At 37.7% G+C, this 23943-nt stretch overlaps 1 protein-coding gene across 1 annotated transcript in view; it reads left to right on the top strand.

The window, feature by feature from the left end:
- The first annotated feature begins 13 nt into the window (after positions 1-13).
- The window catches only part of usp45 (ubiquitin specific peptidase 45), a 56359-nt gene continuing 32429 nt past the window's right edge, over positions 14-23943 (top strand). Inside the window, exons 1-5 of the mRNA XM_062063620.1 lie at positions 14-294; positions 4596-4704; positions 5830-5999; positions 8345-8445; positions 8678-8778. Coding sequence (XP_061919604.1) covers positions 4602-4704; positions 5830-5999; positions 8345-8445; positions 8678-8778 — 475 coding nt within the window. The 5' untranslated portion in view covers positions 14-294; positions 4596-4601. The remainder of the gene's footprint in view (positions 295-4595; positions 4705-5829; positions 6000-8344; positions 8446-8677; positions 8779-23943) is intronic.

Raw genomic sequence — 23943 nt, forward strand, 5'->3', positions numbered from 1 at the left:
AACACCCCAGTTTGCCATATTGCTTCCGAGTGCGTCACGTGTTGTTTACTTGCTGCGCTACTTGACGCTAAAACGAACCAGGCAACATCCGTAAAGTCCCGGTTAACATTCACTATATTTCGCATGAAGGTCATTTCAGGTGGTTTGGCTTTATTTCGCAATGACATTATTGCCACGCGTACTGGCGTTAAAGCAACTAATTAATCGTGCAATTAGTTTTACAAGTATTTGGCTAGCTTGTTTGCTAGCCAGAGAGAGTTAGCATCATCAGTGTTAGCCATCTACAGAAAAGAGGTGAGTGCTATTTCCTCGCTTCTGCTGAATCCCGAGTACTATGAGCATACTGTTACTTTGCATATATTTTAGACCTATCTGATTGCCTTATTTTTCTGATTTTAAATGTGGTTAATCGAGGCTTTAATGGCGTGAGTGACTACAGTAGTAAATGCTTTTAATCATCCCCTTACAATAATGACGTGATTGAAGTCTCAGAAAAGATGTGATACTGTAAAATAATGTCAAATTCACTGGATAATATCTTGACTCCTAATACGAGATCATTGCTTTTGACATGCTTCTTTTACTTGCAAGACCATGTTTAAGGTTTAGTTTATTATTAGTTTAGTTTATTATTATTATTCCGTCAATACATGTCAAACTACTTCCTTAACGTAAATGACCGCCATAACCACAACACCAGAGGGAGCTCCACTAACCACGTTAAACCCAGATTCCGATCTAACAAAGGTCTTAACTCATTCTCTTTCTATGCCACACCAATGTGGAATGCACTCCCAACAGGTGTAAAAGAAAGGGCATCTCTATCCTCCTTCAAAACCGCACTAAAACAACACCTCCAGGCAACTTCAACCCTAAACTAACTTTCTCTGATGATGCAATTGTTGATGACCGAAGTGTTGATACCAACCAATCCTAACCCCCCCCCCCCCCTCCATATCCCACACCCCAGATTGTAAATAATGTAAATAATTCATTGTATATACTCTGATGATTATCTTGTGTGATGACTGTATTATGAAAATAGTATATATCTGTATCACGAATCAATTTAAGTGGACCCCGACTTAAACAAGTTGAAAAAGTTATTCGGGTGTTACCATTTAGTGGTCAATTGTACAGAATATGTACTTCACTGTGCAATCTACTAATAAAAGTTTCAATCAATCAATCAATGGTCAACAAAATAAACAAACAGTTGTACATTCATAAATAAAAAAATGTTGCAGACCGAAAGGGTTTAGGCTGAAGTTGAACACTTATTGCGCCTAACCCTATAAACAATGTCAAATACAAGATGATCTTCCGAAAATTATGAAATGTCCTTTGTACAACATATTATAAATACACATTATACACAACGTAAACACAGTTCAATTATATACACAGTAAAGGCATGTGAAATATCATTGTACACATGTTAAACCTTTGTACCAATTATATACTATATACAAACAATTATACTTCCATTATTGTTTATATCCCACATTTAGTTTTTAATTAACATTGATCATAGTATTAACTACAGTGTTGATTCAAGAGTGATATATTTTTCAAGACATTGGTCTTAAAGTGTTTTTTAAATGTGTGAATGGAACTGGAACATTTTAAGGAATCATCCAAGCTGTTCCACAGTAGAACCCCCTTGACAGAAACACATCTACTTTTTAAACTCGTTCTTATTTTTGCTTTCTGAAAGACAGCTGAACATCTGAGGTCATAGGGATTCTCTCTGGGTTTGAACCTCTCCTGTAGACACCGAGGTAGCATGTGGTTATGAGCTTTGTACGTCACAATAGCAGTGTTGAGGTCAACAAGATCGTGCAGTTTTAATGTTTTTAATTTAATAAACAGAGCATTGGTATGGTCATGATAATCCGCATAATTTACAATTCTAATCGCTTTCTTTTGAAGTAAGAACATAGAGTTGATGTTTGATTTGTAATTGTTACCCCAGATTTCAACACAATAATTAAGATATGGGAGTATCATATGGCATAAGGTCAGTTTAAACATTTGTAACTACAATCATCAATCAATCAATCATCAATCAAAGTTTATTCATATAGCCCTAAATCATGAGTGTCTCAAAGGGTTGCACAAGCTACAACGACATCCTCGGCTCAGATTCCACATCAGGGCAAGAAAAACTCAACTCAATGGGCTACAATAAGAAACTTTGGAGGGGACTCCCCACCTGGGCGACCGATGCAATGGACGTCGAGTGGATCTAGTTAATAGTGTGAGAGTCCAGTTCATAGTGGGCCAGCAGGAGATCATCTTGAGTGGAGACAGGTCAGCAGCGCAGAGACGTCCCCAACTGATGCACAGACGAGTGGTCCACCCCGGGTCCCGACTTTGAACAGCTAGCGCTTCATCTGTGTACACCAAATCTACTGGTCTAAAAGGGGGGTCTATTTAAAGAGTATACAAATGAGTTTTAAGATGGGACTTAAATGTTTCTACTGAGGTAGCATCTCTAACTGTTACCGGGAGGGCATTCCATAGTACTGGAGCCCGAATATAAAACGCTCTATAGCCCGCAGACTTTTTTGGGGCTCTGGAAATCACTAATAAGCCAGAGTTCTTTGAACGCAGATTTCATGCCGGGACATATGGTACAATACAATCGTCAAGATAGGACGGAGCTAGACCGTTTAGTATTTTATACGTAAGTAGTAAAACCTTAAAGTCACATCTTAAGTGCACAGGACGCCAGTGCAGGTGAGCCAGTATAGGCGTAATATGTTCAAAAAAATCATTTGACAATGAAGAGCCAACACATCACAAGATAATATTTGACAACACTTTGCCCCCGTAAATACTTTCGTAGCAGCTAAATATTTCACATACTAGTCACATGTTAATGCTAGTGTACATAATTAATGTACATACCATTTATATCATACAAGACATCACTGGCGAACATTTAATCAGACATTTAACACTTTTATTTGGTGTCTATTGATGTTCTCATTCATCCAGGTCATTATAATCTCAGGGCATTCAATCCATCACAACTGGATTGTTGGGTTTCTCTAAGAAGACGTTTTTCCTCTCATCCAAGCAGGCTTAATCAGTTCATGCTCATAGACTTGGATTGGTCAGATCTAGTCTAGCGGCTGGTGCCAAAAGTTTTATTTGGGAACGTCTTGACTGGAGACTTGTGCACTTTTGTCTATTTTGCAGTATAGATGCCTGCTTGGTTGCCTTGTTTGGGGAGTAAATTGCCACACAGTCATCCCTTGCTTATCGCGGCCAATTGATTCCAGGCCTGACTGTGGTTAACACATTTCCGCAAAGTAGGATTAATATTACTAAATGTAATATTTTCATTGTAAGAGCATAAAAAAACTATTTACGACCATCAAAATTATTTTTAACATATTTCAAGCCCTCTAAGACATAAAACAACAGCCATATAGTCACCTTTACACTTGTATCACCCAATATAGTAGCTTTGAGTGCATTCTACTGTAGATTACAGTACTTAACAGTAGGCAGGAGGATCCTCCAAGCCTCATGGCTTGGCGGCTACAAAAATTACACGGTCACTATGTTGAAATATTTTGTCACAACCTGGGTAATTCCTTAAAGTTTTAACTGGGCTTCGATGTGCTTGACAGTCACAGCTACGTCCATTAGCTGTTTTGATTGATTGATTGAGACTTTTATTAGTAGATTGCACAGTACAGTACATATTCCGTACAATTGACCACTAATGGTAACACCCGAATAAGTTTTTCAACTTGTTTCGGGGTCCACGTTAATCAATTAATGTGTTGTTAGCATTCTGTGTTGTTAGCATTCTGTGTCTTGCATTGTCAGTCCACATCACTAATGCCAAAGGCTCACTCTGTGGAGCTGATTATGTTGAAAATGAAGTGCATCATCAGTTCATCTCCACTTAACATTCCCCGGACAGCTGTTGATACCTAATAGCAGTCTCGTTAGCATTAAGTGGCGCATCAATACTGGTATGTGTCGCGTCTTGTCTTTTGACATCGCTCACGCCAGAGGCTCACCAATGTAGAGATGTGTTATTTATGAGGCAGGAGTTGAATATGAAGTGCATCAAAAAGTTATCTGCCAAAAGTTTGTCAAGTTGATTGTCACGGTAAAGATACAGGAGTGTCAGGATTAGCCGCCGTGTTGTAAGCATTGTTCACTCTTATCCCGCAAACAGAAGTCCTGCTTGGTAAATGTCTATCAATTTCCACAACCTCATAATAAAAAAATAAGACAAAGTGTAATACATTTAAGACAAAAATATGTAGAGTATTCAATATATTTATTAGATTTTTTTTAAAATTTGCAATGCTGTGAAGCTGCCATTTTTGATGTGCATTGTAGCTAGGGATGACAGCATTGGGTTAATAAAACAAGCAAGTCACTTGTATAGTAATAATAAAATAAGCTACGCATTAACATTTCCCCATGCATTCTGCTGATTTGGCACATGAGAAAGAAAATACTTATGAATAAAAACAAGTTAAAATTGACAGTGCAAGTACAAAGAACAGCTTGAAACACTGTGGTTGTATTGTGAGCTAACGCCAGTGTTTTAACCTCCAAAGCTCCAAATGCGTCTTAAGGACCCCCTGTCCTTGACAGCCGCCAGCATGACCAAGCGGACAAATAAACCAAGAAAACCTCGAGATGAAGAATCGTCAGATGAAGTCAGCGGTAAGTCGCTCATTGAGCGTTATCAATTTGTTATAGTACTCAGTATGGTTTGGTTACTGAATGGGATGAATCCTAAATTAAGGCCCATATTAATATTATACTATGTATTTTTATTAATATAATAATTTGATACTTATGATTTTTAATTTATTTCTGTTAATTCATAACTGAAATAGTTAGACTGGCTGAAGTACAACAGTTATAGTTCAACATTGATATGCATTTTAGATCTATAATTACCATGTCTTGCAAGACCATGGGCAGCACGGTGGGGGAAGGGGTTAGTGCGTCTGCCTCACAATACGAATGTCCTGGGTTCGATCCTGCACTCAGGATTTTTCTGTAAGGAGTTTGCATGTTCTCCCCGTGACTGCGTGGGTTCCCTCCGGGTACTCCGGCTTCCTCCCACCTGCAAAGACATGCACCTGGGGATAGGTTGATTGGCAACACTAAATTGGCCCTAGTGTGTGAATGTGAGTGTGAATGTTGTCTGTCTATCTGTGTTGGCCCTGTGATAAGGTGGCGACTTGTCCAGGGTGTACCACGCCTTCCGCCCGAATGCAGCTGAGATAGGCGCTGTCACCCCAAATTTCTTCCCCCTTACAAAACCTTCCCCCCAACGAATGAAACTAAAAAAAAAAAAGTTCACATAAATGTCATTTTAATTTAGTTCATTTACACAGAGAACTAAAAAAAAAGTGAATATAACGAATACATTTAGTTTTAATAAAGTTTGATAATGTTGATTGATAATGAATTAACTTATTGTACACTGTTATTCATTTCCGCATATGTCCACGAGTCAAATGTGCATTCAGTCAGGAATATCCTCAAGTTAATTTGTCTGATTAATACAGACGTTTTGTTAACTCTATATTATAAAAAATAAAAATACAAATTTACAAACCCAAGCTATGGGATGACGTAAGAGGAAACGTGACCCCGGAAGTAGGGGAAGCATATACCTCACTAGAAATTACTGTTAACTATCGTCCCCAATTATTTGTAATATTTATTACACTAGCGCTTTTCTGCAGCCTGCTACTGTGGCGTGGTTGTTAGTTTCAAACCGGTTTGCAAAATTGATTGCTACATGGGACTATTACGTGCATTTTTCTTACTCAGGATTGACTTGCCAGCATGTGACGAAAGCAGTGGACTTGAGCTCGGTGAAGAAAGCGATGTTGTCCAGCTTGTGGTTAGTGTGTGCTGAGTGTCTAAAGGAAAGGACTATGATCAACAATGAGCCTGCAGCATCTCAAGACATCCTAATCTGCCTCAAATGTGGTTTTCAAGTAAGACTTCCTGCAGATGCACACAAAGGACCTCAGCACACCCAAGATACACATTCAGAGACGTATTTATCCCTATACTATAAGCCATTCATTAAGATTTACAATGAGATGAATCAAAGGGTTGCTGTTAATTAATTTTGATTAATCACAATTAAATATACCGGTAATGTAATTTTTTTTCCCCAATATGTTTTATTGAGCATCAACAATGGAGTACAACACAGTGCATAGATAAACAAAAGTTATAGTGCTAAGATTTTTTTCCCAATTTTTTAAAGTGGAGCTTTATTGTCATTTATTATTATTTATATTATTTATTTACTTTATTCCAACATACCACCCACCACGCCCCTTCAAAAACAAGTAAATGAAAATAGATTCAATTAAATAAATAAATGCAATGACGTCTTTAAATTAATTCATTAGTAAGTATAATAATACAATTTAAAAATGTAAAAGAAAAATAAGAAATGAAAAAAATGGAGATCATATTTTGTTAAAATGATATAAAATTAGTACATTACAATAACAAAGGGTAGCAAGTCATGAAGTTGTTGCAGTAGCAAAGTTGTCAAACCCATATTAAGTATGTTTCATTTAGCAAGAGTAAAGAGTCTAATGAAAGAAGGGGTCGGCAACCCAAAACGTTGAAAGAGCCATATTGGACCAAAAATACAAAAAAAACAAATCTGTCTGGAGCCGCTAAAAATGAAAAGCCGTATGTAAGTCTTATAATGAAGGCAACACATGATGTAAGTGTCTATATTAGCTATAATAGCCTACTATCAAAATGACTATGTGTCGCAGGCACATGTCGCAAATCTTCGTTGACAGAAATGTTAAAATGTAATATTTTTTCTACACATTTTTACAACATTAGAAACCATTAGTAAATCAGAGGCTACTCAGAAGGTGAGATAACTCCTGGAAATTACTGTCTTTTAATGGCCAAAGGTATAGATGTGTGTGTCCAAGTTAAAGGAAACGGCAGGCTGTCTTCTTTTAATAGATTTATTACAATCTTTGGCAAGCTAGGTAATGTTTGCTGTGGTCTGGCACAACATGGCACACAAACAACTACCGGTATTTGAAATGCAGCCAATGTTACATACAGATAATGTGTCATGAGACATGCAAAATTAAATTGTATACATTTAGGATAAAAGTAAAGGATATTAAATTGTCTCAAATATGCCTACAAATGAGGCATAATGATGCAATGTGTACATACAACTAGCCTAAATAGCATGTTAGCATTGATTAGCTTGCAGTCATGCACTGACCAAATATGCCTGATTAGCACTCCAACAAGTAAATCACATCAACAAAGCGCACCTTCGTGCATTCACGCACAGCATGAACCTGTAGACAAAATGAGACAACCAAAAAAAACCACTTAACATGTTTATTAAACATTTTTAACATCATGTTCATGTTATGTCAAGTTTTCTATAATCATACATTTATTCACATTAATGTAGACCTGATAAATCCTTCTGCAGCGTATGGATAATACTTTATGTCAATCGACTGTTCCATCATGTTGTCTATTTTTATTTTAAATGCATTGCCAGAGTCTTTTCAGGAATTTTTAGTAACATTACATTTTTTAATCTGATCAGTAACGGTGATAGAGTAACCCATTTTGACAGCCCTAAACACAATACAGTATACTGTACAGAAACAATAAAATCCCAAAACCAAAAGTAATGTTTTCCACAGTATTGTATAAGTTGATATTGAACTGTGGCAGTGTGTATCAGTGATGCAAAAACAACACACCACATAAAAACACATTTTTGAAATTCAACTTCAGTAGCTCAGTCTGTAAACACTTGGCCTGCACTCCGCAAGGTCATAGATTTGTATTCCATTGAACATAAAAAAAGCAAATTGGGGCTGGTTGTTGGAAATATTCTTGTCACCACCTGAGCACGCTTGGTGCCCTTGATGAAGCCACTAAACACACACAACTGCTTAATAGCACCACACATGCATGCATGCAGCGGAGGAAAGGAGCACTCTCCCTAATATGACTAATAACACAGATCAACTAATCTGATCTGGAATATTTATTCAACATTATTATGTTTTCATTATATAAATTAATTGAGTGATCAAAATAAGTATTAATATTAAAATGTATTAAAAACATTTTTTTAATTTGAGTGTAATTTAGTTTGAGGTCACTTATGTAGTACAATTATTTCGGTTGTCTTATATTGTTTGGTAAAGCCTAGCTTCCGACTAAACTAGGACATGTTGCATGTGCACCACAGTGTTTTGTACCAATTGGACAACAGATTATATGACTAACATTTGGTATATTATGTCCTACTTTACAGGGCTGTAACCACTCAGGGATTGAACACGCTGTCAAGCACCACAAAGCTTTCCATCCTGAGTCACACTGCATCACCATAAGCTTGAGCACATGGAGGGCCTGGTGAGAAATCTCTCAAATTCGGATAAAATGCAGAAACTAAATATTTTAGTAATGTATGTTTCTTTACCAGCCAATATCTACAACTTCCAATGTATTTCCTATAAAGTGACCCCCAGTCAAGTTGTTCTGCTTTTATGTCAATAAGAATAGTATTATGAGTATGAATATTATTATTTAATTTTAATGTAGGTCTGAGTTTTTGTATGTATATTGTGTACTCCCTTTGTGCCAGGTGTTTTGAATGTAATGAGGAGCTCTCCACTCACTGTAACAAAAAACCTCTGGCGCAGACTCTGGATTTTCTACAGAAGCACTCTGTCAAGGCAACATCTGGTAAGGTGTTTGTCTCACAAGTTTTCTACCTAATTACAAACACTCCTGCTGCAAATAATTTCAGCAAGGCCAAGTGCTCATTTCTGTTGATTTTATTACAGAGACAATTCTCAAACATGGTAGTAATCCTTAAAGTAGAGTAGAGTGACATACTATGAATATCATCAGCCAGCCCATTATAGTCAACAACAATAACATACATACATGACAATCTAGTCTCATAAAGGTACCATACAGTATACATTTTCTGTCAGGGATTTACAGCACTGCAGCATACCTGCTCCCCCTAGTGGCAGAAGGGGCAGCAGTGTCAGACTTGTATGTGCATATTGGAACTGTTTTTGAAAATAATTGTGTTGTTCACAAATTCTTTGATAGCAAGTACTTTATATGTAAAATGTGAACATTTTGAGTCATGGTCCTTACCAGGACCACTAGATGATCCCTCTATAGTTGTAGTGCAATCCATTAAAGAGAAACATTATAATAGTAGGGCAGCACAGTGGTACAGGGGTTAGTGCATGTGCCTCACAATACGAAAGTCCTGAGTTCAATCCCGGGCTCGGGATCTTTCTGTGTGGAGTTTGCTTGTTCTCCCCGTGACTGCGTAGGTTCCCTCCGGGTACTCCGGCTTCCGGATGAGAGCCAGTACAATTATGTCGCTTACAATTGCGTCACTTCCTGTCAATGAGAAAGGACGCAAAGAAGAAAAGCTCCGCTTCTGCTACCGGAGTTTTTGTTAAGTCTGAAGATTTTGACCACTGATTTGCGATCACAGCCACAGGAGAGTCACCTGGCATCTTCGATCTGATTTTGGTCAGTTGAGAGGCACTGATACGCTGAAATAAGGCGAGTGGAAGAGCCGTTAGCCTCAAGCCAAAGGCGCCTCCCGCAGTTCAAAGCGGTTGCCTAGCAACCAAAAGTTACGGCGAGTTTACAGCTGTTTTAAAGTGATCCCGACGTCGCAGAGTGATATAAGTTGACAGGCTGACACCTCAAATTGATCTCTGAACGGCGCAAGGTACGAAATTGTTGAAAAAACAAGTTAAAAGTGCCGCAAGTCGCTAAAGAAGTAACTGCCCTTAAGACATAAGAGGCGCTGACGTCAGTGACTGCCGCGATGCCAAAAGTAAAAGGATTGACTGGAAAGACTGATTTGAAGCTGGGCACAGGACATGATGGGATTCAAGAAGGGATACTACAAAAAATACTCCAGGAATTTAAAGAAGAAATGATAGAAAAATTGGAAGAATTGATGGATGGATGGAAAGAGGATATGAAAGAAATGAAAGAAGAAATTAAAGAAATGAAAAAAGAGAACAACTCCAGAAATAAAGAAGCCACTGAAATGAGCAAACAAATGACGATCCTTCAAGAAGACAACAACATGCTGAGGAACATCATAGATGAAATGGATCAGGATAAACGAATGAATTATATCATTGTGACAGGGCACCGAATTAAACCAAGATCCTATGCGAAAGCTGTGAATAATGAAGGTGAACCAGATGAAATGGATATGGTCTCAGCAGAACAGCAAGTGGTCAACTTTCTGCAATCAAAAGAAATTGAAATTGACATTAATACCATCGAAACATGCATCCCACTGAACGGAAGAAACAACAACGCCACTCCAGTCGTGCTCGTGAAACTCGTAAACAGAAAATCTAAAATGGCATTGCTGAGACAGGGAAAGAAGCTGAAGGGAACAAATGTGTACATGAATGAGCATCTCACAAAACGTAATGCTGGAATCGCCAAGAAAGCACGCGACTTGAGAAGGCAGGGAAAAATCCAGGGAACTTGGAGCGCCAACTGTAAAATCTACATCAAGCTGAATGGAAGTCCAGAAGCAAGAGTAATTGTTGTCCATGACATCAAGGACCTGGACAATTTTTAAAGTTTACACAGCTACCACAACAACGATGATAATGGACTCTGACAGAAAACAAGCACCTAAATTCAGCATCGGCACTACTATGTTCCAAGGGACGACTAAACAAGAGGACCTACATTCAGGATTGCATCCACCTACACTTATAGAGATTATTGAAACAACATCAAAGTTTGTTGAACAAGAAAATATGGAACTAAAAAATTTCTGCAACAAAGATCACAAAAACCAGGATTTGGAAAATGATATAGATCCAGATACAAATTTTTTCTCCCACATCAGTAATAGTTGTTTTTATTATACAGATGATCAATTTAATAGCAACATTGAATGTGATAACAGATTGTCAATTATTCATTTTAATAGTAGAAGCTTGTATGCAAATTACAACAACATTAAGAACTTTTTGGAACACATCAACGAACCCTTCAAAGTGATTGCTGTCACAGAAACATGGATTGATGATAAAAAAGGAATAGATTTTGATCTGGAGGGATTTGAACTAAACTACATCAACAGAACCAACAAAAATGGAGGAGGAGTAGCTGTGTACGTGATGAAGAACCTGAACTACAAAGTGGTAAAAAACATGTCATTTGCCATAGATAATATCTTAGAATGTATAACCATTGAAATATGTCAGGAAAAAAGCAAAAATATATTCATCAGTTGTATATATAGATCACCTAAGTCAAGTATAGAAACATTTGAAGAATGGATCAAGGCAACTTACATGGACAATGGTCAAAGAATAATGTTCTTATGTGGTGACTTTAATATTGACTTATTGAACCCCAACAAGCAAAAGTCTATTGATGACTTCATTGATACAATGTACAGCATCAGTCTATATCCTAAAATCACAAAGCCAAGCAGAATCACAGGACAATGTGCCACGCTTATTGATAATATTTTTACCAATGATTTTGATAATAACACTACAAGTGGTCTACTTATAAGCGACGTTAGTGATCATCTGCCAGTTTTTACAATATATGATGGAAACTACAAGAAGAACATGGAAGACAAAAGGACATTTCGAAGACTATGCACAGAGAAGAGGATGACTGCCTTCAAAATTGAGCTACAAAAGCAAGATTGGGACAATGTGTATAATGAAAAAGAGGTTGATGAAGCATATGAACATTTCTTAAACAAGTTCATAATACTTTATGACAAACATTGTCCATGGATACAACTCAGTAACAAGCAGAGAAAGAATAATCAACCATGGATGACAAAAGGATTAAAAAATGCTTGTAAGAAGAAGAATACACTATATAGAAAATGTATAGCACAAAGAACTATAGAGGCAGAAATTAAGTACAAAAAGTATAAAAACAAGTTAACAGACATACTACGATCATGTAGAAAAGAATATTACAGTGAATTATTGGACAGGAACAAAAATAATATGAGAGCAACATGGGGCATCCTCAATAGCATTATTAAAAATGGAACTAAGTGGGACTACCCTCAATACTTCTAACTTGAAAATAAAAAAAATGACAACATAAAGGAAGTAGTTGAAAGCTTCAATAATTATTTTGTAAATATTGGACCAAAATTGGAAGAAAGGATTCCAGACCCAGTTCCAATTGAGGACTATAATGATACCATAGAGCGAAATCCCAACTCCATGTTCCTCAGTAATGTGACACAGGAGGAAATAGTTACAATCGTGAAAACATGTAAATCTAAGACTTCAACTGATTGTAACGGAATTGATATGGAAACGATAAAAAAGGTTATTGAAGAGATCTCAGGACCATTAATGTATATTAGTAACCTATCATTTCAAACAGGTACATTTCCAAACAAAATGAAAATAGCTAAAGTTGCACCAATTTATAAGACTGGAGACAAACATCAATTTACAAATTATAGACCTGTTTCTCTACTTCCACAATTTTCTAAAATCATTGAAAAACTGTTCAATAACAGATTAGAAAGTTTCATAAATAAAAATAGAATACTCGAAGAGAACCAATATGGATACAGAGCTAATGTTTCAACTTCAATGGCTTTAATTGAAATTACAGAAGAAATTACCAATGCAATAGATAGTAAAAAAATGTGCGGCAGCGGTTTTTATGGATCTAACTAAAGCATTTGACACAATTAATCACAATATTTTAATCAAAAAACTAGAACGATATGGCATCAGAGGGTTAGTCTTAAACTGGATAAGAAGTTATCTAACGAACAGGAAACAATACATGAAGCTAGGCGAACACACGTCTACAACGCTAAATATATCCTGTGGTGTACCTCAGGGATCAATATTAGGACCTAAATTATTCAATCTCTATATAAATGACATTTGTAAAGTTACAAAAGATTTAAAGTTAGTATTATTTGCGGATGATACAACAGCGTTTTGTTCAGGAGAGAACACACAGGAGATAATACAAATAATAACAGAAGAAATTAACAAATTAAAAAGATGGTTTGACAAAAACAGACTATCGTTGAATCTTGGTAAAACTAAAATAATGCTATTTGGTAACAGTAGAAGAGAAAGTCAAACACAAATAGAAATAGACGGAATAGAAATTGAAAAAGTAAACGAAACCAAATCATATGAAATATGACTTACTTCACCAATTATTATTATTAAATTCTTACTATTATTTATTTTATTTTTTTTTTTGTGATTACTTATGGAGTTTATTGTGAAAAAATTGTGAACAGGAAGTGAACAAAAAGTTTTGCAACTGTTATGTAAAGAAAAGGGGTAGGATTAAATAAGCTCTGCTTCTTCCTACTCCTTTTCGAACATGTTGAAAAGAAACTGGAAATTGTGATGTATCATGTTGTATGCTTGCATGTTCGAAATAAACTCAAACTCAAACTCAAACTCCTCCCACCTCCAAAAACATGCACCTGGGGACAGGTTGATTTGCAACACTAAATTGGCCCTAGTGTGTGAATGTGAGTGTGAATGTTGTCTGTCTATATGTGTTGGACCTGCGATGAGCTGGCGACTTGTCCAGGGTGTACCCCGCCTGCCGCCGGAATGCAGCTGAGATAGGCTCCAGCACCCCCCGCGACCCCGAAAGGGACAAGTGGTAGAAAATGGTTGGATGGATTATAGTAGTAGAATGGTATGGTTAAAACAGGTGGGACATTTTGCGTTTTGTATTTGCTTTGACCAGTGTGAGGCCAGTAATTGCCACTAGGCTCTTCGTGTGGTAACCATGGAGACTGTTTCTTGAGCTATAATTTGTAACTTGCTTATTTACTCTAAAGGAAACCTATTGTGCAAAACCAACTTTTTTTTACCTATTGGTACCTCTTTTGTGTCTTTCGTATCTGCGTTTTAACTTAATCCCCTTCACACTTTGCAGTGCTTAGTGCATCCATAGCTCAACGACAGTTGCCTCTGTTCTGCGCAAGTCTCCCTGGGCTGTTCATGTGTGGTACTGTTCTTCTCCGTGTACCCTTTGGTCTTCCTCTCTTTCTCTGCTCTTGTGGTGTTTATCGCATAACTGTCTTTGTGTGTCTGCTACTGTCCATGCGTAAAACATGGCCAAGCCATTGCCAACGCTGTTTTGTTATTTCATCATTTATGTCGTTAATTTCCATTTTATTTCTGATCTGAGCCGATATATACAATAAGTAGTTTTGCTTTGGTATTTTTTGATATACTCCTAGACTTCCATATGTTGTTTAAGTTGTTAATAGTTGCAGCTACTTTTCCAATCCTAATGTTAATTTCTGTCAAGACATCCCCATCATTACTTAGTGTACTTCCCAGGTAACAAAAGTTGTCAACTTGTCCAATTGCTGTCCCATTGGGTTGTATGTTATGATTGCTTCTGCCATTTATCACCATAATTTATGTCTTGTTTTGATGTATTTTTAGTCTAATTTGACAAGCTTCCATGCCAATGATTTCTTGTATATGATGTCAAAAATCAAGGTAATCAAAAAAACTACCGTATTTTTCGGACTATAAGTCGCTCCGGAGTATAAATCACACCGGCCGAAAATGCATAATAAAGAAGGAAAAAAACATATATAAGTCGCACTGGAGTATAAGTCGCATTTTTTGGGGAAATGTATTTTATAAAACCCAACACCAAGAATAGACATTTGAAAGGCAATTTAAAATAAATTAAGAATAGTGAACAACAAGCTGAATAAGTGGACGTTATATGACGCATAAACAACCAACTGAGAACGTGCCTGGTATGTTAACGTAACATATTATGGTAAGAGTCATTCAAATAACTATAACATATAGAACATGCTATACATTTACCAAACAATCTGTCACTCCTCATCGCTAAATCCGATGAAATCTTATACGTCTAGTCTCTTATGTGAATGAGCTAAAAAATATTATTTGATATTTTACGGTAATGTGTTAATAATTTCACACATAAGTCGCTCCTGAGTATAAGTCGCACCCCCGGCCAAATTATGAAAAAAACTGCGACTTATAGTCCGAAAAATACGGTAGTTAAAGTCCATTGCACCCCTCTATTGTCTTTTGTAGCTCTTGGCATGACCCAATCAATCGCGTAAGGATCTGCGAAAGTCCTGAAAATAAAACCATGGAGGCACAGCGGAGATATTATAAAACATTCCTGCCTTTGTTTATACATCGTCCGAATGAGCCGTTTGAAATTTAGCCTATTTGTGCCGTTTTTTTTATTTACCAAATTTGTAAACAATGGCTTTTTCCTTTTAACATTGGGAACACTATAATAATTCTGCCCAAAAATAGAAATAGCTCTGTGTGTGATGGATGTGAGCCACCACTAGGCTGATCAGTGCAACAGCAGGCAGTCATGAATGCTAAGCATAACAATAACATACATATACACACAGGGTCCATTGCCAGGGTTAATGTGGTCAACATATATAAAATAAAAACTAAATAAGATAAGGCTCAGAATGATTTCTTAACAAAACCTTTCTACATATTAAGTACTTTTTTTGATTGATTGATTGAAACTTTTATTAAAGGTTGCACAGTACAGTACATATTCCGTACAATTGACCACTAAATGGTAACACCTGAATAAGTTTTTCAACTTGTATAAATCGGGGTCCACGTTAATCAACATTAAACTGCCTCAAGTTTTTGCTCAGATTAAATAAAATGACAAAACTTTTCTTCTACATACAAAAAGTGCAACATTAAACAGTTTCAAGTCAACTCAGCCTCAGATTAACTTTTCTTTTCCCCCCCAGCCTTTAACCCTGGTGACTTTCACTCAATCTTCATGTTTTTTGCCAGAAAATTCAGTTCATCCACATTGTCTGCAGAAAGAAGAAGTGGGTCAAAATCTAGTTTTTAATGCAATATGGTCTTACATCTGCTGCTATAAAAACACCAACAGCATTTGTTATTGCTTTAGCCCTGTCTGACTCGCCGAGGAGAGGCTGCTTGAATGCGGTGTTTGCACGACGCTCGTTTTTTTCTTCGTTGAAGCAATGTTCACTTGGGGGTGGTGACGCTTCAGATGGGTTAGCATGTTTGAAGTGTTGCCAGAAGCATACCCTACCGCTGCTGAACAATGTCGGCAAACCGCTTTCGTTTTGTTGTCGTAGCCCGGTCGCTGCTAGCATGCCGTGTGTTGCGCCTCGGTGTGCATTGTTTACACAACGTGCGGTACGCTACTTAATATGTCCGTGTGGAAACTCGTTCGGTACACCTCTGAACCGAACCGAAACCCCCGTACCGAAACGGTTCCATACAAATACACGTACCGTTACACCCTTACTATCATCACAACCTGTTCATGTCTCTCTCAAAAAACATTGCCTTAGATTCGACTGATAGTTGACTATGTGCAAAATCAAATCAATCAGATTCGACTATAAAAATCCTTAGACAAAGACAGCCATAATGTATGTCATTTATATGTACCTGAAAGAATCACCTCTTGGCGACTAGATGTACATCATGTGACGTTATACTGACACTTATAGGGACCAGTCGGTGTTCACTACTATCATCACAATCTGTTACTTCTCTCTTTAAAAAAAGCACCATTAATTTGACTGATAGTCGACTACGTGTAAAAGTTAGTAAATCAGATTGACTATAAAATCTTTAGTCGAAGACAAGCCCTGGTAGTGACTAGTTATTTTTTCAAGTAATTGTATCTGACTGTTTGGACATCATGCCATCTGTCAGTACATATCTGCACTTAAATCTATTTTGTTTTCTATGCCATATATACACGTGTGTATTATTCACATTTATGAGTCCATACTCCATACTAAACACAAAGTCAAGAGGAAAGTTTTCGCTAATATTCACAATATTGTCAGCTACTGAAGGACCCTGTTTTGTGGCGCACCTATTGTATACAACAAGAATAACTGTAAAGATGGTATGCACATGAAGTGCAAGAACAACTCTTGTCACAGGATTGTCCCTATCACTCCAACTGTTCATTGGATGCTCCTTTTTGGACACTTAGAGTGCACAAATTATGCATTGGGTCTTTCATCTAAACTAAAGCATGGAGGCAGTTGTGTATATACAGTATAGATATGATAAAAGGCTTTGAAAGTATGGGAGATGATTGGCGTGGTGGCTCCTCCTCCCTGTATGTATGTAGCATCACTAGTTTCGGCCTCTCTGTGTCCAGTTGCCAGTGTCCGTAGGCCAGCCGACCGTGCTCATTGGGGCTGGTCCTTTGTCAGTCTCTCAAAAAGAGTTACAGGAATAATGCTGTAAGTCTCCCACACTCGCCATGCACGTCACATGACTGCACAAATTAGAGAAATTAGGCGCTTGAGTGATGCTCCCGCCTGGGTTCCCTGAAGAACAAGAGCAGCTGTGTGGAGTTAGGCCTCTTCTCCCATACCTATTGTCATTTTCCTTTTTATCTGTCCCAGTCCCTTGTTGCTCAGTCTAGCTTGCCACCTTTGGGCCTGTGTGCAGCACTAGTGGGGAGCCGCTGTTAATAGAAGCTCTTCACAGCTGGACTACACAACTCTCTCTGGACTTGCACACAGATAATGTTGAAAAGAACATTAATTTCAAGCAAGCCCTGTATTTTATTGTGAAACTATATCACCCTTTAGACAGTCATTTTACATTTTCACTAGCAAACGGGATACAAAGTTGTTTTTTTCCTAGAGAAGGTGCACGCTCTGAAAAAAACAGCAAATAGATGGAGTTGACAAGTACATAACATACGTGAGGGATAGCAGATTATTTGATAAAAGGTGAATATAGTTTGCTTCATTTTGTCTCAACACATTTTTCCGTAACGAACAAGACATGGTGGAGAACAAAAAATGAGCAAGTTCTACAAATAAATTTTTTTGGGCAAATGGGCACATTTTCACCTCTTTGAACAAAATTTGTCTCAAAATTTACTTCTGGCATTTACATAATTGAGCTTTGCAGTAAGTTAAGCAAAGAAACCTTTGGATAAGCTATTGTTTGGCATATATTGTGTTGAAGTATTATATTATTACTTCATGGGGTAGGCCTTTGGTGGATTTGTACTAACTAACTGTCTGTCAACAATTAACTTGGGCACAATTTTCCTGTACCTACTGTTTTGACTGCATAATTAACCAGTCGCCTTTCCTGCCACACAATTGTCCTACACTGGTTGAGCAAAATGCTATGTAAATAGGCAGCCAGTAATGGGCAAAATAGAGTTTCAGTATTGTGGCTGAGGAGCGTGTAAAACTGCATTTCGGTGTGAAGGACAAGTTTTTAGAAAACATTGTTGTTGTGTTTCTCCTATGCACCTCAATGACAAAAAAACTATCACAAGGATTTTTTTCAGAATCCAATATAACTTGGTACAACAATTCTTGGAAGACTGAAAGTCGATTAACTATGCTCTCTCACCATGAAGGTCTTTGGCTCATGTACCAGAGTCTTGGTAAAAGAGGGTTGACCTTAGGAAGTTTGACCCTGTCTTACAATGCAGCCGGGGAGTCTTTGTAAAGCATATCAAAGGCTTCTGAATAGACATACAAACATTTCTATTATCAGAGTCCCTTCATTTGTTATTGTTTTACTGTGGTAATAGTATTCAGTAATTAGTCTACTAACATGTTGTTTTAATAAACTATGTAAATATTTTTAAGTAACTGATCTGGTTACATTTTTGAATCACTACATTCTCACTCCTCGAGTAGAGTAGATTTGCATAAATAAATTATATATCCAGTACAGTGGTACATTGGCTTACGAGTTCCTAACATTCTGAATTTTTTGAGATACAGGACCAACGTTCCCTCTAAGGTGCGCGCCTGTGCAATTGCGCACTGCTCAAGCGTCCTCTGCGCACGGCAAATCTATGCCACACACAAAATCAAATAAAAAAATAAGCGCATAACAATTTTCGACACACGGACACGACGGAGAAAACAGTTTTCGTCATCATTGTTCAAATATTGTAACGTCTGTCGAGACGCTTTGAGGACATGAATTCCATCCATCACTTTACTGAGCAAAACTCTTTATTGTCGGCCATAAACACATCACCAAAACATTAGTAAAAAAAAAAAAATCTAGCAAAGCTGGTCATTTTCTGCAGTAAAAACCAGACCAAAAGAAACTTTGTTATATCAACAGCAGCTGCTCGCTCTTTCTCACTTGCGCCAACACATGCACATATGGCACTTAGCCAGTGATGCGTTTACAGCCACACAAAAAGTCGGACAACTCCAACACCACACATAAAGTGTCATTCCAGGTCGTTACACTACGATTTACCAATCAAATGTGTGCTTATTCTAGTGTCATTTATTAGGAATCTTAATTTATAAATATTAATCATGAAATGCTGTTAGTATATTAAATAAATACTAATAAAAATATATTTTTTACAAACAGGAAGTTGCAGGAATGTACACATGATCCCCTGCTTACATCTCATTGTGCAACATGTGAATGTTTTAATGGGAATTAAATGCAATGTCTGAAAGGAGTACAAATTATTTCCAAAGCAGGACCTCCACCCAGACAAACAATACAAGTACACAGCTCATGAAAAACAATATTTGTTGTTATTGTCATTGTAAGTGGGCCTAAACACTTATATTAGAAAATTATCTCATGGAAATGACTGCTGTCATTTGATTATAATAATAAGAGAATGTTGTCTGTCTATCTGTGTTGGCCCTGCGATGATGTGGGGACTTGTCCAGGGTGTACCCCGCCTTCCGCCCGAATGCAGCTGAGATAGGCTCCAGCACCCCCCGCGACCCCGAAAGGGACTAGCGGTAGAAAATGGATGGTTGAATGGAGATTGAACTTATTTAGTCAGGTTTGGGACAGGTGTGCTGCTGGTGTAGCCACAGTGTGCACGTCTGATGTTGCTCACATGGGCTCCACTGAATGCTCAGGGAGTTTTTGCGTTTGCTCACACACATGAAAAATTAGAGGGAACATTGTACAGGACGCCTTTTGGACAATTTTTTGCTTTAAGTCGCGAGCAAAAACATTAGTTACGAACCAGCTAGGGAATGCCAAAGGGAATCCCTTAAGATCCCCCTAAAATTGAGGTGGCTCACTTGTTAGTATTAGCTAATAGTAGACGGAATGCTAGAGAGACAAAAATTTGATGTTTTTGAACCATGGGTCTGAAGAAAGAAAGTGTGAAGGACAGTGCTGAAAAGAAGCAGATGATACATTTACTTAAATAAATAAATAATCAAAAAACACGACTGATGTGTGTTTTGGGGAAGCAGTACTAGCGTAAGAGGGTATAGTCGATAAAGACTATTATAATACCGGCATAGGGCGTTAAGATTGTATTTTTTAAAATGAGGACATGTACCAGTGAAAATATAAAGACACTGCTTGTTGTGTGTTTGATGGAGAAGCAGCTAGTAGTAGATGCAGTAAACCCTCATTTATTGCTGTTTGTTGGTTCCAGGCCTGACAATGGTAAATACAATTTTGTGAGGTAGGAATTATTCATTATGAATGAGATATTTCCATAGCTAGGGCATTAAAAACCTGTTTACCGTTTTTTTAACATCTAGACATGGAGTAACACCCACATAGTCACTGTCACACTCTTTTAATCTGTGGACTGGACTTTCACAATGTTATGTCAGACCCACTCGACATCCGTTGCTTTCGGTCTCCCCTAGAGGGGGGGGGGGGTTACCCACATATGCGGTCCTCTCCAAGGTTTCTCATAGTCATTCACCGACGTCCCACTGGGGTGAGTTTTTCCTTGCCCGTATGTGGGCTCTGTACCGAGGATGTCGTTGTGGCTTGTACAGCCCTTTGAGACACTTGTGATTTAGGGCTATATAAATAAACATTGATTGATTGATTGATTGATTTAATCTAAAGTAGTAATACTGCTTGAGGCTGAGCCAGTAAATCGTCAAGATACTGAAAAGTGCGCTCTGATTGGTTTAGGCTCAAACTTGTGTCCAGTACTGCTGTTACAATTTTAATTCATTTAGCCATTTATATGATTTAAATTAAATACATTTTAATTTAGGCCAAACATATGTAATGCATGCTTAAAAAAACACAGGAAATCCCAATAGAGTAAAGCCACACATTTCAAAGCGCGTTGTTACAAGGGGTGATTGTACTGTAGAAGACCGCTCTCCAAGGTACATGCTATTTATTATTACGTTATTTAATAAAACTACTGTAGTTGTTGTACATTCAATTGTATAATTTTTAATTCAATATTTGTTACAGTGCATGTTAAAATTCTGCTGTTTTTTGCGGGCCCGACACTAATTAATTTAATTTCAAGTCTGTCTTATTATTACTTTACTTTGGATCAGTCTTCCTGGGACTTATTCATTAGCATTTACTTTCTAAAAGATAATAATACTAATTGGTCCATAAGCCGCTTGACACTTACTTATGCAGCCAAGTCAGTGGCCAGTAAAATACTTTAAAACCATTCCCTGGTGGTGCCTTCATAGATGTAATCAAGGGTGATCCTGCCTTAATTCCCACCACTGCACATGAAAGTAGGCCAGTGTGTGTGTGCATGGGTATGATTACTATACATCTCCAAAATTTGCCTTAAAATTTAAATCTCAAATACATTCCCTCTAATTGAAAACAATATTTCTGTAAAGATATTATTTGGTAAAAGTGAAATTGCATACAATTCATTTTACCAAGTTTCCCTTAACATATTGGCATGTTTATGTGTGTGTAAGTAAAATGTCACTGGGCTCGCCTGGCCTCAGATGGCAAGGAAGTAAGCTTTTTATGCCCAGCAGTCACAACAAATTAGTGAATTAATAAGAAATTTGGTGTTGCTCGTCCTTCCTCATGACTGCTTGCTCTGCATGAAAGGAGCTGACTTTGGTCTTCCACACTGTAAGCAAACATTGACGCTAAAACCCGGATGGCCAAACAACTGTCTTATAAACAAGTCCCTGAATAGGATTTTTTCACTGGCTCTAGGGCTTGCAATAATTGAGATATATCTTATACAGGGTACTTAATTATCTCGGTTGCAAAGAATAATTTTTTTGCATTGTTGTTGATTCTCACTGCAAACCTGCCGATCGCCTTTTTGCAGTCACTGCGAACCATAAAATGATGGAGGTGGGTGTTTGGTTAAACCTTGTATGTCTTTGTTTACCATACAGTTTTATACAAAATAATATATGCAGTCCTACGTTTTTTTGGTTAGCTCTCGTGTGAAAAGAGCAGGGAGCTCGGGAGGTGTTGGTGTACAAGTATGCATGTGGATGACTCTGAGCACTGTGATGCTTTTCTCCACCCTGGGGAAAGGCTCCACACTGTTTCTGCTGCCCATACTCGGTGGCTGAGCAAGAAGGGCCAGGTGGTGATGCTTAGTGCGGCACAGTCAAGCGTGGACATGGCGCATGCTGACATTTGCCATCGTTGACTGCTGCAGGGAGAGGAAAAATCTGCTTTTCCATATGCTTGTGCTCATTGCAACCCTTCCCTCCACCCACTGCCCCCAACAACTGCACTCCACTGACCCCCCCCTCACCCTTGCCAGTCCCAACCAGATGGCTCCCTGAATATTATTTACCTTCGATGACGGTCCCAGATGTAGTGTGTCCATAGGCATCCCCATTCCACCAATTTAGTTTCTTCATCCCTTTCCTCTCTTTTGGCTAGTGCCTGTTACAACTCTACCACTGATGTTGCATTAGGGCAGTTTTGTCCTCTTTTCTCCACCTTTTCTCCTTTCCTCTTGCCCCACAAGAAGTAGAGGCACTTGACATGTCCACACATTTTCAGTGGAAGCCCTAGTATTGAAATGTACTTTGTTTTTTATGATCAGGGTTTCCCTACCGCTACAATGTGTGTCTTGACATATGGGAGCTCCCTTATGGCTTCATAGAGGATCTGTAAACCCCAGATGTTGCCAGCACAGGGAGCCAGATGTATTTAGCACCACTGAGTGGAGTGCTGCAACAGCCTGCAATCTCTTCAAGCTGAACCTCTATAATCCCAGAACTACAGGATTGGCCTTCAACGGCTCTCCTCATATGTCATCAGTTTTTAACACTTTACACTTAATTCCAAGCAACATTGTTTTAGTAGCATTAATTTATTCTAAATTGAATAATTGTCTTTTTCTAAGCAGACATTTCAAGTAAAGTTTGCGTCTAGAATGTGAATCGCCAGGCCAAGATTATAGCTGAATTGTAATATTTCAGTGACCAATAAATGGGTTTAGCCTTGAACTGAACTGAATTTAACAGGAGGCATATTAACAATGTTTGTTTGTTTGATAACTTGGCTGCAAGTTGTTACCGTGTCAGCAAATTCGAAATTTAAGATGTCATTTGATAATTAACAAGCTCTTAATGTAATTTGGGGTGTCCATCTTTGTCAGAATCATCGTAACTCCACAAAGTGAGGTCCTGCATTAAACTTCAGGGCAAGGACAATTGACGTTTGTTACATTTCAAATGATTGTTTTTTTTGTGTGTGTGTTGTGTTGTGTTTTTAATTTAGTTTTTCTCACCAAGTTTTTAGTGAAGGGACAAGACTAGTTTATGTGCTTCATAGGCACATGACCAGTCAGAACTGTTGTTGGTTGGCAGGAGATCAAGTATTTATATCACTCAATAAAATACAAATTATTTAGATTTATAACCTTTTATTTAATGTATATTCTAAAATGATCATGAAAATTCGGATCTGGAGATCAAATAATATTTTTACCTTCTCTGGCTAAATAAATCAAACTTGTACACCCAATTTTTGTTTTAAAAATAATTAAAGATATGTTGTATAATAGTTCCACCCTAGAAAAACACATTTGAGACAAAATTACATCTAAGCCCGTGATAAGTGT

This window comes from Entelurus aequoreus, linkage group LG11, assembly GCF_033978785.1.
Source record: "Entelurus aequoreus isolate RoL-2023_Sb linkage group LG11, RoL_Eaeq_v1.1, whole genome shotgun sequence".
Lineage (NCBI taxonomy): Eukaryota > Metazoa > Chordata > Actinopteri > Syngnathiformes > Syngnathidae > Entelurus > Entelurus aequoreus.